Genomic DNA, 18812 nt, shown 5'->3' with positions numbered 1-18812 from the left:
TTGGCGGAAAGCTGGTAAGGTAGCAGACATTACTGGGAGAAATGGTTCCCTAAGGCTGGACCACCAAGGCTCAGAATGTATTCACAAGGCTTTTGTCTTGGGTTACCCCCTTGGGCGAGCACCGTGGTGTGAGGGGACTTTGCAATATGGGACTACTCACGTCCCCCTGTATGGGAATGCTCTGAGATTCTAGGACAGGGGGTAGGCAACCTCGGCCCTCACGCTGTGGTGAAACTACCAATCCCATCATGCCTCTGCCTCTAGGAGTCATGCCTGTGATTGTCAGGGTCTTGCAATGTCTCATGGGACTTGTAGTTTCAAAACAGCTAGAGGGCTGAGGTTGCTTCTTCTCTTGTCTATTCTCTCTTTGAACCCTACTCTAGTCTCAACTTGTGATCTACTGTTTGCAACATTAAACTGTATTCTATCACCCCTCATGGGGAGGCTGACTGGGTCTTCACATTTATTAATTTCCTTGTGTGGACTGCTCCCTCTCTGACCTAAATGGGGACATCTAACGGAAACGGCCCTTTGCATTTGGGGTCAAGGTGGGTTCCATTGCTGAGCCTAGAACAAGTATGAGGGGACTCAGAGGAGTGTTGGTTAGATCAGATTGGGTTTCCCTGCAAGTGCTCCTTGACTGATTAATCCAAGGACCCTGGGGTCCCTATGTTGATAGTACTCCACTGGATCAAGGTAACCACCTGAGGGCTACAAATGGGTTAAAGGGTGGATATGCTCCCCTGCTACACAGCAATATATCCATCACAAAGGAAGTTGAAAATAGGAATATGACCATTTCATTCGACCAAAAGATGAATAAAAAACCCAACAACCCAGCACTCTGGGCCCTAAACCCATTGTTGATTCAGATGAAGCCAAAAACATTCAGAAGGTCCAATTTGCCTTTATAGTTGTAGCGGATGACATTTTGGACAAAATGTCACTCGCATGTAAAACATGTTCCTGTTGGTGGCCCCTGGTAGACCTGTCTGGTCTGGGGTAGGGATCCGTCTGTTCCTGAGTCTCGGAACCGGCTGGTCCAAGAGGCAGTAACTGAGGGAGGATTCAAAGTGTCCGGGTGTGATCTCAGCTTGGAGGGACACCACAGCTTGTGGATGTGACCGGGGGAGGACTCTTCGGAGTAGGGCCGGCAAGTGGCATCCTGAGAAGTGCCTGGTTACTGAGTTGGGAAGGACATTGACGAATTCACACTTTTCCAGTACCATTGAGGAGACGGGAAACGTTCCAGGTACGGAGAGAAAAGGTTCCTGTATACCCTTAGTTGATTATACAAGTTTGAGTCAACGTGCTGACTGCCATGATCTCTGGCTAGAGATCTGTTCAGCCTTGAAGTACCCAGCTGCGAGTGGCTACTCTCTGGGTGGAAATAGAGACTTTTCTAGACCTGCAGTTCAAGGTGCCCGAGTTCTTCACCCCGTGCCCTCTGTTCCCTAAGAGACTGTGTTATTTGAAAGTTCTACTGCAAAATAAAACCTTCTAAAGAGGACTTCATCTGTGTCAGTGTTCAAGTTGTTGGGTATCAACCCTGGGAACCCCTAGAAGTGGAAGAGCAGGCCAGGAGAAGGTAACTGGTAAGCCCAATAAGTCAAGGCCGCCCTGCAACGGGTTATGGCCACTACATAGTAAAAAATCATTTCTGATCCCTGAAGACAAATGGCTGCTCCCTGGATCACCCTTACAGTGTTCATTCTTAAAAATAAAAGTAATCAGTAAAATTTTGTGCAGTTGGAAGCACGCCCAGACCCTTTTTAAGCAATCTATTGACTTGGCTGAACCAGTTCCTGGGGAAGATTATTTCTCGTTTTCACAATTCTTACTGTGTAAAAACATTTCTGTATGTAGAGGTTAGACCTCCTTTCCACCAGGCACATCACATTAAGATTAGGTTTACACTGAAGCATGGAGCTGCTCGCAGCAGGGGTCTGGTGTGTTCCTGTTCACTGTTTCAGGTCCGATTTCAGCCCAAATCATGGACTTCGAACCTGAAACAAACCAGAAGACACACAGGACTCCTGTTCAATTTGCACCGGAGCCGCCCCAGAGATGTGTGAACCGGCTGCATAGAGAGCCGGTTACAATCTCCTGACATGCGAATTGAATGCGGAAAAACCCACATCCTAGTCGCAACTAGTGTGAACTCAGCCTAAAGATGATAGTTTGGAGATGTATTTCCCTACCAAGGTCCCTCTTTTAGATGCTAGGGGTTCCTTGAACAGGGGGTGGTGGTGGACTGATCTCCCACTTTCGTTGATCGATTGTGGGCAATTTTCCAGTAACCGCCAATGTAAGGAGTCACTTTTACAATAACCGCTACGGTCAGTTTTTACCCAGATAGTGTCAAAAACCATGAAATGAGACATAAGTGCAGTTAAATCACACTTGTTTAATAATAGAAGTAAAAAGAACAAATGTAGTCAAAACATAGCCAAAGTTCAGTAACCGAAACGGATAGTCAGCCAAGCCAGTAGTCAGGGATCAATGTAGTGGAACAGCAAGCAGGATCTGGAGCCAGAAGGGATGTCAGCAAAACCAGTCTTTAAACAGGAACGCAGGAGATTGTCTCTTGTGATGTTGACCAAAGCGAGGCCAGAGAGCCACTGGGCTGAACGGTTTAAGTAGGCAGGACTGACGAGCAGGATATCATCAACAGCTGAGTAACTGTGGAGAGATGGGAGCTGGCAATTAGCCAGACAGCAGACCGGCCAGCCCTGACAGATAGGTGATGAATTCTCTCCAACAGGAAGAAGAACCCCGCTGCTCTAAATCTCAGACTATTTATATGTGTCAGGTCACCTGAGACCAGGTGACAGATGCACTCCGTACGAGTCGGAAGTGCACCATTAGGTAGTGGACCTTAGGACTGACTGCTGCAGATTGTACCCAGGGAGATTCAGGACACAGGTCTACAGGACCACTAACACAGATCCCAATGGGATCTGGAGCATAGATTCCCCAAGGCGCGGAGTCTAAGAGCCAGCGGGTGTTCACCAGAGCCTCCAGTGGTGAGGATGGACTTCGCTGCAGTCCAGCAGTCCAGGTCGCGACCCCTAGGGTCTCACAGCTCACGCTCACAGTAGACTACAGGAGAAAGAAGCAGCAGACTGGAACGACAAGGATAGTAAGGGGATACGGCAGAGGTCAGGGCAACTAGCAGACAAGAACAACAGAGTACACGCCAAACGTTCAGGGTCACAGGCAGACAGGGATGGTCGGAGACATGCAAAAGGTCAAGGTCGCAAGCAGACAGGAATCGTAGAGAACACGCCAAGGTCGGTAACAGAGTCAAACATAGAGCACACGGCAAGTAGGAAACAGGAAGCCAAACACACAATGGTACACAATGGTTGATCAGCACTGATGGCTTGCAGTGCACAGGTTAATATAGGATTCCCTGATAGGGCCTGGGGTGGAGCCATGCTTAGAGGAGAGGTTATAAAAACCACCAGGTGGAAGTGGCTGGCCTCTTCGTCAGAACACATGAGGGGAGGTAAGCAAACAGAGGAAGATCACTGCATAACCATGACAATGTGCCTCTCCAATCTCCTTCTGAGCACACTTCCCCAGGGATTGGCTGAAGCCCAATAAATATTCAGGCTGCCCATTTTCCTTTGCTCAACCCTCTATGTTCCAGAAACCTCTGGAAGGCAGAAGAGAGCAATCAAACCTGCAGCCTGTGAGACCCGGAACAGCCAAAAGCAATCAACAACTGCTCCACTGGTTACGAAGAAGTCAAAAAGAACATAATTTTCCCAATGTCCTAGCGACCTAAGTAGGAGGGGGATACATTACTTTTTTTCGTGTTTTGGGTTCAGATACACTTTAAATTTCTCAGACCGTTGTGAAATGGCCCATAATCCTGAAAAAAAGCCTAATTTCCACCTCCCGTGCTCTCAACCTTGTGTTCATTTTATTCCTGATAGCTTGCAATAAGAAAAGCTGCAACTGCTGTGCCTAATGAGTCATAAAATAACATACGTTTCTGTTACAGAGAAAAGTTATGTCGCAGGAGGATGCCAACAAAAAAAAAAACGAGAAAAAGTTGAAATTTAAGGCCGCCATCGACACCCCCCGTCGTTGATATAGCTGTTATTGTAATAAGCTCACCGAAGCCCACTTGAAATAGATGTATTTGTTTGCAGATGACAGCCGCGGCCTTTCGGAAATACCGCGCTTTGCCAAAAATAAAAGCGCTTAGGAGACCTGACAGTCGTAGCTGAAATCTCATCATCATCCTGTCAGCGGAGCTCTGTGTGATATTGGCGCCTCTTAACTGTACTCCGTGTTCCTTGTGTTTAATGCTTCCCCTCCTGCGACAAACTTTTCTACCGAAAACAAATTGAAATCTACAGGAACAAAAATTGTAGAGAACTCTTAGAACGCTCGCCGGCAGGCTTTGATCTCTGTATAAAGTTTTTTGTTTTGTTTTTTTTCTGTTTTTTTTTTTGCAGTTGTCTGGAGCAAACCTGGGCGGTCCACGCGCATGAGGGAGAAGAGAGCCGACTTTGTCTCTGGGTACCTCGGGGGCCGGGTGATTGCTGTGGGAGGACTCGGTGAGTCAGCCAACCATGACCTCCGTATAAAATTTGTGATCCACTTTTATGTAATCCTTGTTTATTGAAGAGATACAACTTCTGCTTAATGGCTTTGTCCCTCCAAGAGTTCATAGGCAAAATGTAGGTTTGCTTTAAACTGGTAACGTATGGGGATAAAAAAAATTCAGACAAATTCAGGTGGTTGGTAGGTTGTTGAGCCACGTTTTTACCAAATGCACCCCCCCCAGCTGCAAAGGAAGCCATACGGGGGAATACGCACGCCTCCCAGGTTGCTTTGCATCTCAGCCACTACTATCAATGATGGTGAACACTTTTCATCCCACTGACGCCAATGTGGGGGCACTATTCCTCCCACTGACAACAATGATGGGGCACTATTCCTCCCACTGATACCAATGACGAGGCACTATTCCTCCCACAGACACCAATGATGGGGCACTATTCCTCCCACTGACAACAATAATGGGACACTATTCTTCCCACTGACACCAGTGTGGGGACACTATTCCTCCCACTGACAACAATAATGGGGCACTTTTCCTCCCACTGACACCAATGTGGGGACACTATTCCTCCCATTGACACCAATGATAGGGCACTGTTTGTCCAACTGACACCAATGATGGGACACTATTCCTCCAACTGACATCAGTGATAGGGCACTATTCCTCCCATTGATACCAATGATGGGACACTATTCTCCCACTGACACCAATGATGGGACACTATTCTCCCACTGACACCAATGATGGGGCACTATTCTCCCACTGACACCAATGATGGGACACTATTCTCCCACTGACACCAATGATGGGACACTATTCTCCCACTGACACCAATGATGGGGCACTATTCTCCCACTGACACCAATGATGGGGCACTATTCTCCCAATGACACCAATGATGGGGCACTATTCTCCCACTGACACCAATAATGGGGCACTATTCCTCCCATTGATACCAATGATGGGACACTATTCTCCCACTGACACCAATGATGGGGCACTATTCTCCCACTGACACCAATGATGGGACACTATTCTCCCAATGACACCAATGATGGGGCACTATTCTCCCACTGACACCAATGATGGGGCACTATTCTCCCACTGACACCAATGATGGGGCACTATTCTCCCACTGACACCAATGATGGGGCACTATTCCTCCCATTGATACCAATGATGGGACACTATTCTCCCACTGACACCAATGATGGGGCACTATTCTCCCACTGACACCAATGATGGGACACTATTCTCCCAATGACACCAATGATGGGGCACTATTCTCCCACTGACACCAATGATGGGGCACTATTCCTCCCATTGATACCAATGATGGGGCACTATTCTCAAACTGACACCAATGATGGGGCACTATTGCTCTAAATGACACCAATGATGGGACACTATTCCTCCAACTGACGCCAATGATAGGGCACTGTTCGTCCAACTGACATCAGTGATAGGGCACTATTCTTCCCATTCTTACCAACGACAGGGCACTATTCCTCCCATTGATACCAATGATGGGGCACTATTCTCCTACTGACACCAACGATGGGGCACTATTTCTTCCATTGACACCAATAATGGAGCACTATTTCTCCAACTGACACCAATGATGGGACACTATACTTACCTTCAATTCAGAGTTGTCCCCTGCAGTACTCCTTTTTCACCCAAAGATGTCCTCAGTCTTCGGAGGTTGAAGAATGCCCAGCCATCATTCAACCTGAAAGACGGAGGACATGCTGTGAGTGTAGGCCTGTTTATGTGGTGGGCCTCTTGCTATAAAAAAAGGGGACAGTTAAGAAGAATTTCAAGCTTAATGCTATGGCAGCTCGAGTCTTAGTGGCTGAACTTATTGTTACTGTAGATGGTTTGGTAATTAATATCTAAATAATAGCAGCAAAGGAGCAAAGGAAAGGAAAGCGCCAGCAGCTGCAGGTGCCGGATTTTTCTGGTTTGCTCTGCATATGCAAAGCACAGGTTCACCAGAAGATGTCCTCAGTCTTAAAAGGTTGAAGAATGCCCAGCTGTCATTCAACCTGAAAGACTGAGGACATACTGTGAGTGCAGGCCTGTTTATGTGGTGGGCCTCTTTTGTTGCTATAACAAAAGGGGAAAATAAAAAGCAGCCCAGACTACAATACTCACATTCAATGCAGATGTGTCTCCATGCAGTACACCTTTTTCACCAGAAGATGTCCTCAGTCTTCGGAGGTTGAAGAATGCCCAGCCATCATTAAACCTGAAAGACTGAGGACATACTGTGAGTGCAGGCCGGTTTATGTGGTGGGCCTCTTGCTATAACAAAAGAGGACAGTTAAGAAGAATCCAAACCTTAATGCTATGGCAGTTCGAGTCGTAATGGCTGGGCTGATTGTTACTGTAGGTGGTTTGATAAACAATATCTAAATAATAGCAGCAAAGGAAAGGAAAGTGCCAGCAGCTGCAGGTGCCGGATTTTTCTAGTTTGCTCTGCATACGCAAAGCACAGGTTCACCAGAAGATGTCCTCAGTCTTAAAAGGTTGAAGAATGCCCAGCTGTCATTCAACCTGAAAGACTGAGGACACACTGTGAGTGCAGGCCTGTTTATGTGGTGGGCCTCTTTTGTTGCTATAAAAAAAGGGGAAAATAAAAAGCAGCAAAAGTGCAAAGGAAAGGAAAGTGCCAGCAGCTGCAGGTGCCGGATTTGTCTGGTTTGCTCTGCATACGCAAAGTACCGGTTGACTTTAAGAGAAGGAGCAGCTCCGTCTGCGCTGTACGTCCTGCACACTCCAAGTGAACGTTGTCTCCTGGCAGGCGAAGGAAAGGAGGCGAGGATCCGATTCCTCAGTGACACCATCAATACTTGTAGCTGATAAAAATAACAGCGTAGGAGAGCCAGTTTACAAGATTATCTCCTAATTTATCCCCGAACGCTTTTCCATTTTTAACTGACAGATTGCAATTAATGACTCGCATTAAGCACAGCGTGCGGCTTCGTCTGGGTTTAATTATAAATGCACATTACATCGGCTTTAAATAGGTGTTTAAGCCGGCCGTGCATCCAGACTGGGTACCTCGACCGGCCAGATATAAGGTGACATTAATTATGAACAAGGGTTTCTAAAAGGGCCCGGGTCTATATTTATATTGGAATATTTTTATTATTCTCATTAAAAAAAGTGTTGTGCTGTCACATACAAAAATAATACTAAAACACATAAATTATAAATCAGTATATATATATATATATATATATACATACACACACACACACATTATAGTGCCAAAAGTTTTGGGACACCTGCCCTTACACGTGCATTAACTTTAATGGCATCCCAGCCTTAAGCCTGGTACACACAGGCAGAATGTCGGGAGACATCTGCCGTTACAAAAAATACCAACCGACATTCGGCCCGTGTTTATGTCGGTCTGTTTCGACAAAAATCCGGCTTCTGTCAGATGTGCATGCTGGAAAATTAGCAGCCAACCGACTCCCGATGAGAACTCTCAGCCAATGGCAGAGAGCACTGATTGGAGTGTTCTGGTCGGGGGGCTGTCCTGTTGTCAGAACAAAACAGCTCAGTGGGGAAGATTTCTGGACTAACCTCACATGGTTAGTGACCAGAGCTGTCAGGTTTTTTTTTTTTTCGTGAAACCCACGGGGTTGCATGAAAAAAAAACTGTAGTGTGTACCCGGCTTTAGTCCATAGGGTTCAATATTGAAGTGGCCCACCCTTTGAGCTATAACAGCTTCAACTGGGCTCCTTGAGGGTGGGGACCTTGGATTGTGGGCTCCTTGAGGGTGGGGATCTTGGAATGTGGGCTCCTTGAGGGTGGGGACCTTGAAATGTGGGCTCCTTGAGGGTGGGGACCTTGGAATGTGGGCTCCTTGAGGGTGGGGACCTTGGAATGTGGGCTCCTTGAGGGTGGGGACCTTGGAATGTGGGCTCCTTGAGGGTGGGGACCTTGGAATGTGGGCTCCTTGAGGGTGGGGACCTTGGATTGTGGGCTCCTTGAGGGTGGAGACCTTGGATTGTGGGCTCCTTGAGGGTGGGGACCTTGGAATGTGGGCTCCTTGAGGGTGGGGACCTTGGATTGTGGGCTCCTTGAGGGTGGGGACCTTGGATTGTGGGCTCCTTGAGGGTGGGAACCTTGGATTGTGGGCTCCTTGAGGGTGGGGACCTTGGATTGTGGGCTCCTTGAGGGTTGGGACCTTGGATTATGGGCTCCTTGAGGGTGGGGACCTTGGATTGTGGGCTCCTTGAGGGTGGGAACCTTGGATTGTGGGCTCCTTGAGGGTGGGCACCTTGGATTGTGGGCTCCTTGAGGGTTGGGACCTTGGATTGTGGGCTCCTTGATGGTAGGGGCTGATGATACTCAGGTTGAACTGGATGGACTGGTGTCTTTAGTCAACCTTACTAACTATAACTGTAACTGTAACTATGTAACTCTTCTGGGAAGGCCATCCGCAAGGTTTAGGAGTGTGTCTATGGGAATGTTTGACCATTCTTCCAGAAAAGCATTTGTGAGGTCAGGCACTCATGTTGGATGAGAAGGCCTGGCTCGCAGTATAATAATATCAAAGATGATATTATGCTGAGTAAATTACCTAACGTGTCATGTTTTCAAATTTGCGCACACTCGTGGAATGGCGCCGATCTCCGGTACTTAAAAATCTCCATAGGCGGCGCTTTTAATTTTTTTAGAGGACACCTGTTTAAGGTTACATAGGAGGTCTAGAGCTAGAATTATAGCTCCTGCTCTAACGAGCGTGGTGATACCTCACATGTGTGGTTTGAACATTGTTTACATATGTGGGCATGACCCGTGGCGCATTATGTGTCATCAAAAACCCCTACTTGCATAAACATTACAATAAGTATGTTTTTGCTGCTACTCTGTAAGGGGTCAAGTAGCAAAGAGTCTCTACGAAATATGATATAAAGCACAAATTGAGCATTTCATAATAACATTCACAGGAGGAACTATGTTTTCGAGACATACAACATTACCGTTTCCTTTTATGAAAACCTAACCATCTTGTTAATAGCTGATGAAATCTCTAAGGGGGAGGACAAAAAGCTTGAAGTTCCAATTTATTAAATCCCATTCTCATCTGAAAGTCTAATTCCTGATGGCAGCTGCTGGCTTTATTAAAGGCAATGTCCTAATTTGTCTCAACAGCTCACGCTCCACTACACAGTCATTCAGGGTTTTATTTTTTTAACCTTCTAGCATTTTATGCTGTGATAACTTTGCTGGATTCTGGCGTGTTCATTTGATTGCGTTTGTTTATTTCGTAATTTTAAAATGATATGGAGATCCAGTCCTTTTTGTTTGTTTTTTCTCATTAGTTGACTGATTAATCATACCATACCCGCCCAATTTTCTGAGATGGGAATGAGGGACAACTATTAGCAAAAGTATTTAGGCATAGGACACGCCCCCTGCCACGCCCCTTTAACCTCTACAATACAGGGCACTTTCGCCCCCTTCCTTTCCAGCCCAATTTTCAGATTTCTCTCGCAATTTCAATGACATTTGCGCGGTCATGCTACGCTGTACCCAAATGAAATTTGTATCATTTTGTTTGCACAAATAGAGCTTTATTTTGGTGGTATTTATTCACAACTCCGTTTTTAATTTTTTGCGATACAAGCGAAAAAAGAGCGGAAATTTGGGAAAAAAAAACAATATTTTCTTCTTTCTATTTTAAAAGAAATCCAATAAAATCGAATTTGTCCTAAATTTAATGTTAATGTATTCTGCTACATGTCTTTGGTAAAAACAAAATTTGGTTAAGTGTATAATAATTGGTTTGCGTGATCACGGACAGATGTACGCAAATGATCATGTACAGATGTGTGCAGGTGATCACGGACATATGTGTGCCGATAATCATTGGGACATGTGATTTTAGTGGGACATATGTGGGGGACATGTGTTTTTATTATTTGGGGACTTGTGTGTTTTGGGGACAAAAGCTGTAAAAAAAAGCTCATACTCACTGATCACCAGCCGGCTGCAGCTATCCGCTCTCCTCTCCTCAGCAACGACTTCCGCGTGAGGAGAGGAGAGCCGATTGCCTAGCAACCGGCTGTTTGTTTACATCACATGATGGCCGTGATTGGACACGGCCGTCATGTGATAAGGAGGGCCAATCACAGAGCCCTCCTGCTGATCCGGGTGACACGAGCGCATCGTGATCGCGCAGCTGCGCGGGCACGCGCGCGCGATCCCCCTACTTCTGAAGGACGTTCAGGAATGTCCACTCAGGAGTAGAGAGCTCCCACCCGGCCGTATATGTACATTGGCCGGGTGGGAAGTAGTTAAAGGAGAATTGTAGAAAAAAATTATTGGTTAACCCCACAAGTGCTTTTTTTTATCACTTCTATTCCTTTATATTGGCTTTTGGAAATTGCAAATGCAGCAATTTAGAAATCAGATGAAAGGTTTAGCACTGAGAAACACTTTTTGAAAGATAAAAAGTGCAACTTTATATACAACTTTATAGATCAGACCAAAATGAGGGACAAATAAGGAGCAAAGAGGGACAGAGGGGCTTTGTTACAAATCAGGGACAGTCCCTCGAAATCAGGGACAGTTGGGAGGTATGATAATACTGTAGAATCTCCAGAATGAGTATTGTAGGGAAATTATAATTTATTGTACACACATTTTCAAAAATGTCTCAATGTTTTGGGAGCAGATATCAATAAGAGATCCTAAAGAATGAGTAAAAAAAACAGAAACCATTACAAAAGTAAGTCGGTTTTTGTTGGGCATATAAATGTGCACATCCAATGTTACACAAATTGAAACAAAACTCCCTGGTGCCGGACTTTTAAGGCACAAAAAAAAAATTATTATTATAAAAGTTATCTTATTATGAATATGAAAAATTATTTATTGAAGAATGAAAATACAAAACATATACAAAACATATAAAAACGCATGTTACAGTGTTGTCATCCAAAAGGAAATAACAAGTAATAAACTAGTATTTCTTGCACCCAAATACTTGCAAGAAATACTAGTTTATTACTTGTTATTTCTTTTTGGATGACAACACTGTAACATGCGTTTTTATATGTTTTGTATATGTTTTGTATTTTTATACTTCAATAAATAATTTTTAATATTCATAATAAGATAACTTTTATAATAATAATTTTTTTTTGTGCCTTAAAAGTCCGCCACCAGGGGGTTTTGTTTCAATTTTTAAAAACAGAAACCAGGGTATGGCAATGGTTCTTGGGCCTCAAACCCTTTGACTCTTTGGCCCATATCATGGGTGTAGCATAAGGGGTTGCAGGGGTCACAATCGAAACCCTGCCCCTAGCTCCAGGAGGCCCCTGCAGCCTCCCTGTCATATTATCATATCCTACACAAAGTGCAGCTCCGATCTGCCCTAGGGTCCCACCGCCACGCTCCAGTACTGGGCTTCCACTTTGCCTTCCACAGTCCAGATCCCTCTGTTCTCATTGGCTGGGGAGAAGCTGTGAGCCATTTCCTGAATGGAAAGGAGCACGGGGTGAGAACAGCCCAGGATGGGGAAGTGTCTGTGCTGGGTGCTGGCAACATGGAATGGTAATCGAGCTTAGCGAGTTAAGAGGAGGAGAGTGCCGTCCTGTAGCCACGACGGGGTGGATATCACTGGTGAGGTAAGACACCGCTCAGTGTCTTCTAGTCACTAGCTGGGATTCTCTGATCCCTGTCCTCTGATTCTCCAGGGGTGATCCCTGTCCTCTGATTCTCCAGGGGTGATCCCTGTCCTCTGATTCTCCAGGGGTGATCCCTGTCCTCTGATCCTCCAGCGGTGATCCCTGTCCTCTGATTCTCCAGGGTTGATACCTGTCCTCTGATTCTCCAGCAGTGATCCCTGTCCTCTGATCCTCCAGCAGTGATCCCTGTCCTCTAATGTAAAGAGGAACTCTGTAAATTCAAAACTCTTAAGCCACGTTGAGTATCTTGGTGTGCGGTCAGTGTATCTGCACACACGGTGGAAGTGGTGGGTGGTAGTGGGGGGGCCCCAGGTCAATTTTTTCATCGGGGCCCACAAGCTTCAAGCTACGCCTCTGGCCCATATAGTATAAATACTGGGTATTTATGGGGGCCTCTGAAGCACAGGTGCATCCAAATTACTTATGTGGCTGGGCGCTGTTACGATTGGTACTTGCATACAGGGCCATATACATAGATATATGCCCTGAATGTAGAGAGTCCAGACTCGGGGCATATGTTCTGCATATATACTGCTCAGAACCAGCGGCGGCCTGTCCATAGAGGGCATATGGGTCTGGACCCCTGACCTACACATCAGTGGTGCCAGACCATGGATTCCAATGCGGGGTGTTTTTTTGAAGCCAGAGGCTCTAATAGACTTCAAAAAAAGGGTGGCCTCGGAGCGCAGAGCATTGCGCTTTAAGCCCATCCAGTTGTGTCACCATAACAAATGGATTTTCGTTATTAACACACTAAAGTTCCTCTCTGCCAATCAGAAGGCAGGTCTGTGAGACCTGTTTCCCGAATGGCCAAAGCGTCAGGCGATCCTATTGGATGCCTAGCACTTTGGCGGAAACACGCGGCGGAGTAAGCTAGAAGAGCGGGCACCGGAGCTGCTGCGGCACTCCAGGGGAGGGCACCACAGCCCCACCACACCACTGGGTAAGTTTTGGACTGCTCACATGGGGGGGGGGGGGGGGGGGGGGTGCTGTTTCAGTGTCATGCCACCGGGGTGGGGGGGGTGTTGGTTGAAAAGCAAAACCCACCAGCCGCCACTGCTCAGAACACAGTATTCAGCCCTGCACGACCGTGTGGGCAGGGCTTTAGGCATAAATATGGCAATCCTTCGTAATGGCAATATAGCCTCCTCTGGACAGCATTCTGCTCATTAGCTTCTGTACTGTAACGTCTCTAACCTTCTTCAGTTCCCCGTTGTAAGTCCCATTCTTTAATACGCCTTTTATGAACCCCTTTAGAGACTTAAGACTAGGCAATTTAGATGAATAATAAAGATCTTTTACTGAGATTGTAAAAAGTAGCAAGCAGTTCTCAAAGACATCTTCCACACTCTTTCCTGTAGTTCAAAGTTCTATAGTGCCCCATGAGGTAGTCATACCTTAGGCAGATGGCAAAGTCCATTAAAGAGGAAGTAAACCCTGATGAGTTTACTTCCTCCCTGCAAAGGTAAAGCATAATGGGCTACTATGCATCGTATAGTAGTCCATTATGTGTCACTTACCTGACACAGGAGCCAGCGAAGTCACCGCTGTCCCCTGTAGTCCGGTGCATCCATCTTCTCGGTGGGTGTCGCTGCTCCGCCGCTGTCATTCGACGAAGCCGCAATGACGTCACTCCCGCGCATGCGCACGGGAGCTGCCACTCGCGGCATATCGCCGTTGACAGCGGCGCGCTCAGGGCACCTGCGCGCAGCTGTTTACGGCGCATGCGCCGTAGACAGCGGTGCCTGTCTTTTGGCAAATATCTCCTAAACCGTGTAGGTTTAGGAGATATTTCTTGGACCTACAGGTAAGCCTTAATCTAGGCTTACCTGTAGGTCAAAGTGGTTTGTAAGGGTTTATAACCACTTTAAGAGTCCTTCTTAAGGAAGAGTCCTTAAAAGGGACTAAATCCATAAGGGTCCAGCATAAGGTAGCACAAGTCCATGGGCTCCAAACCCCACTGGGAACCCCAACTGGGCTTTCTCAAGGGGTGTTTCAGTCTTACAGCATAATGGCTACATTGTGGCAATCTTTCCCCTACCTAACCAACCTTAGGCAAACTCCCTAGGGAATTAAGGAGCCCCCTATTTATGTGGTGTGACCTGCAGGGTAAGGTTAACTTTCTGAAAAGAGAGGCAAAGCCTGGTCAGCAGCATTAACCCTTCTTTCTCAGAAGGTCTACCTAAGGATGCAATTTGCAACAAGCTACATTGTAACATTTGGACACATACAGTGCCTTGAAAAAGTATTCACACCTCTTGAAATTTTCCACATTTTGTCATGTTACAACCAAAAGCATAAATATGTTTTATTGGGATTTTATGTGATAGACCAACACAAAGTGACACATCATTGGTATGTGGACGGAAAATGATAAATGGTTTTCAATTTTTTTTTTACAAATAAATATGTGAAAAGTGTGGGGGGCATTTGTATGGTGCCCTTCTGAGTCAATACTTTGTAGAACCGACTTTCACTGCAATTACAGCAACAAGTCTTTTTGGGGATGTCTCTACCAGCTTTGCACATCCAGAGAGTAAAATTTTTGCCCATTCTTCTTTGTAAAATATCTCAAGCTCTGTCAGATTGGATGGAGAGCGTCTGTGAACAGCAATTTTCAAGTCTTGCCACCAATGGCGGCTGGTATTTTATTTGGGGAGGTGGCAAACAATGCACCCACAGCCACCCCACCCCCTGTCTGTCGGGCCACCCGCACTCCCCTCCCCCCTTCCCCTTACTACAAACACTCTCTTTATAGCAGAGACAGATAGAAGTCGGTCCTCCACCGCACACATTTACTAACCGCTACTTGCCTGCCGGTACAGAGTAGAGACGGAGGTCTGGCCCATTGTCAGCCTCCAGGAGGGGCTCCTCACAGTCAGTCATCTCTCAGGCTCCCTTGGCCATACATTCCCGGCAGACGAATCCCCCATGGACTCATGTCCTCCTCCGGTGTGTCCTCCGTGCTGTGTCTGGGCTCCTGTGTTCGTGCACAGAATGCCTGTCATTCCTGGCAGAGATTAGAGCGGGTCACAGCGTGGTGGCTGGTGGGTCGGTTGGCTTCCCCTGCGTCTCCTCCGGCTGAGTGTCTCCTCTGGTAGTGCATCTCCTCCCCCTTACTCCTAGGCCAATAGAATCACTTCTTCTTTGGGCCAATCAGGCTGATTGGCTGGGAGGAGAATCAGTTTGACAATAGCAAATATTAATTCTCTATTGTCACACAACTGGGTGGACTCAGGGCACAGTGCTCTGCGCTCAGAGCCCGCCCTTTTTTGAAGCCAATTAGAGACTGAGGCTCTAATCAAGTGCTTCAGAAAAAAAAGTTGGAATCCATGCGTCCAATGCCCCGAATGTAGATTAGGGGGCCGGACACATGGATAAAGTGGCGGCGCCCCTAATGGAGCAGCCACCGCTGCTTGCCATAGATTCTCAAATACATTTAGGTCTGGACTTTGACTGGGCCATTCTAACACATGAATATGCTGTGATCTAAACCATTCCATTGTAGCCCTGGATGTATGTTTAGGGTCGTTGTTCTGCTGGAAGGTGAACCTCTGCCCCAGTCTCAAGTCATTTGCAGACTCTAAAAGGTTTTCTTCTAAAATTGCCCAGTATTTGGCTCCATCCATCTTCCTATCAACTCTGTCCAGCTTCCCTGTCCCTGCTGAGGATAAGCATCCAACAACATGATGCTGCCACCACCATGTTTCACGGTGGGGATGGTGTGTTCAGGGTGATGTGCAGTGTTAGTTTTCCACCACACATAGCGCTTTGTTTTTAGGCCAAAATGTTACATTTTGGTCTCATCTGACCAGAGCACCTTCTTCCACATGGCTACTCGCAAACTGCAAATAGGACTTCTTATGGCTTTCTTTCAACAATGTCTTTCTTCTTGTCACTCTTCCATAAACGGCAGATTTGTGGAGAGACGACTAATAGTTGTCCTGTGGACAGATTCTACCCCCTGAGCTGTGGATCTCTGCAGCTCCTCCAGAGTTCCCATGGACCTCTAGGCTGCTTCTCTGATGAATGCTCTCCTTGCCTGGGCTGTCAGTTTAGGTGGACGGCCATGTCTTGGTAGGTTTGCAGTTGTGCCATACTCTTTCCATTTTCCGATGATGGATTGAACAGATCTCTGTGAGATGTTCAAAGCTTGGGATATTTTTTTATAACCTAACCCTGCTTTAAACTTCACAACTTTATCCGTGACCTTTCTGATGTGTTCCTTGGCCTTTATGCTGCTATTTGTTCACTAAGGTTATCTAACAAACGTCCGAGGGCTTCACAGAACAGCTGTATGTATGCTGAGATTAAATTTCACACAGGTGGACTCTATTTACTAATTAGGTGGCTTCTGAAGGCAATTGGTTCCACTAGATTTTAGTTAGCCATCCTTAAACCCGGGGTTGGGGCCTCCATCTGTCAGGACCTGGATCACCTGCTGGTGGCACTGTGGTTCCCTGGGCAGAGGGTTGTAATTTCAGTGTCCACCACTGGGTGTCTCCCAGCAGCTAGCAGTCTCCACCTGTTTCTGGTTGCTGGGAGGGTATTTAGGTCCTCCTCTAGTAAGTTCCCCTCACTCCAGTGTTTTGCTTGCTGCCAGATACTGATCTTGATCTTGCTCCTGCCCTGTACCCAGTACCCTGCTCCACTGTACCTTCTCCCTCTTGTTCCTTATCTCAGTTTTTGTTCCCATCTGTTCCCCGCACCTCCAGTTTTTCTCCTGCATTTCCGTGTCTCCCTATATATTGTATATACAGTAGTTAATTGTTAGGCTTACTGTTTGTAAGGCAGGCCATAGATGATGCGCCTTATTTCCTGCAAAAAATCACTCAATTTCCCCATCAACGCAGTCGGGGTTGATGGGGAATCCCTCCCGCGGAGCAATTTTTTTCCCATGATGTGAGTTGGGTGCAGGTTCAATCAGGCTGCCCATAGGTGGTTCCAATCTCGACCTGTTCTTGCTGAACTGGCCGAGATTGGAACCATCTATGGCTGGCTTTAGTTATTTTGTCACTGGGATTTTGGCTCACTTATGCCGCGTACACACAATCGGACTTTCCGGCAGACCAGAGTGCGTCGGACAATTTGATCGTGTGTGGGCTCCAGCAGACTTTTTCTTCCCAAAAGTCAGACGGACCTAGAAATAAGACTGGCTTCAAATTTGTCCGATGGACTCGGCTTTTAGCGGACAATCCGTTCGTCTATGTGCTAGTCCGATGGACTAAAACCGACGCTAGGGCAACCATTGGCTACTGGCTATGAACTTCCTTATTCTACGTCATCACTTTTGAATCTGTTGGACTATTGGAGTGATTGTGTGTGGCCAAGTCCGTTCGTTTGAAAGTCCGGCGGACCTCAGCTGCAAAGTCCGTCGGATTGTCCGCCGGACCAAGTTCGTTGAAAAGTCCGGTCGTGTGTACGTGGCATTATACTTATATATTTGCTGTGTGCTGGTCTTTGGAAGGATTTTGTTTCAATGTAAATAAATCTCACTTAAAGCATACACAGTCTGGTTCCAGTTTCCTGAATGTAGCCACACAGAACTGGCCATCTCTGCTGCTGATTCTTAACACCAACAATTAATAGTCCCATATATAATGGCACCATGGGGACTGGATTATGTAAATTGAACAATTAACATATCCATTAATACAGTTCATGGTGATTGGATGAAGGTGACTGACTTAAGCCTAGTAAACACTAGTAGTTTTTAAATTAATTGACAGCTCAGGGGGAGCTACTGTACTAACTATCCAACATTAGTACAACAATCTCCCCTGCTGTGCTATTGTGTTCTGACAGGAGGTTGGCCCCTGCCAGAACACTCTGGTCAGCCAATGGCTGACAGCGTTGAATGGGAGACGATCGGCAGACCTTTTTTGGTCATGCCCCTTCAACAGAGGCCGGCCAGTCATGCCACGGTCATGCCCCTTTGACAGAAATCGTACCGACTGCAGTACACAGGGACCGAATGTCGGACGATTTCTATTGAACCGGCTGATGCAGGCCCGATATTGGCCCATGTGTATTAGGCTTTATTTACTTATAAAGACCGTGGCATGCATAGGTGAAGAAGACATCTGGATGGGTGGTGGTGAACCCATTCAATATTATAGAACAACTGCTAATGGACAAAACTTTATACTTTCAAAATGCTTTTATTTAAAAAACCCGAGGAGCCCCATAAAGGTGCCAGAAGAAGTCCTAATGCCGCGTACACACGATCGAATTGTCCGGCGGAATTGGACCGGCAAACAATCCGCCGGACTTTATAACGAACGGACTTGGCCACACACGGACGCTCTGAAAGTCCGGCGATTTCTAACGCAATGACGTACAGCACGTACGACGGGACTAGAAAAAGGAAGTTCAATAGCCAGTAGCCAATAGCCTCCTTCTCCTACTTGCTTCAGAGCATGCGTCATTCTTAGTCCGCCAGACTAGCACACTGATGAACGGATTGTCCGCTGAAAGCCAAGTCCGGCGGACAAATTTTTAGTTAAAACTACTT

The 18812-nt window shown here is 46.5% G+C and overlaps 1 protein-coding gene across 1 annotated transcript in view; it reads left to right on the top strand.

Moving 5' to 3' along the window:
* Nucleotides 1–18812, top strand: part of KLHDC8B (kelch domain containing 8B) — a 241482-nt gene that overhangs the window by 193962 nt on the left and 28708 nt on the right. Inside the window, exon 5 of the mRNA XM_077451636.1 lies at nucleotides 4473–4574. Within this exon, the coding sequence (XP_077307762.1) occupies nucleotides 4473–4574 (102 nt within the window). The remainder of the gene's footprint in view (nucleotides 1–4472; nucleotides 4575–18812) is intronic.

The sequence above is a fragment of the Lithobates pipiens genome, unplaced genomic scaffold, assembly GCF_037356315.1.
Source record: "Lithobates pipiens isolate NorthernLeopardFrog02 unplaced genomic scaffold, aLitPip1_a1.2 Scaffold_23, whole genome shotgun sequence".
Taxonomy (NCBI): domain Eukaryota; kingdom Metazoa; phylum Chordata; class Amphibia; order Anura; family Ranidae; genus Lithobates; species Lithobates pipiens.
This window is presented reverse-complemented; position numbering and strand designations above follow the sequence as displayed.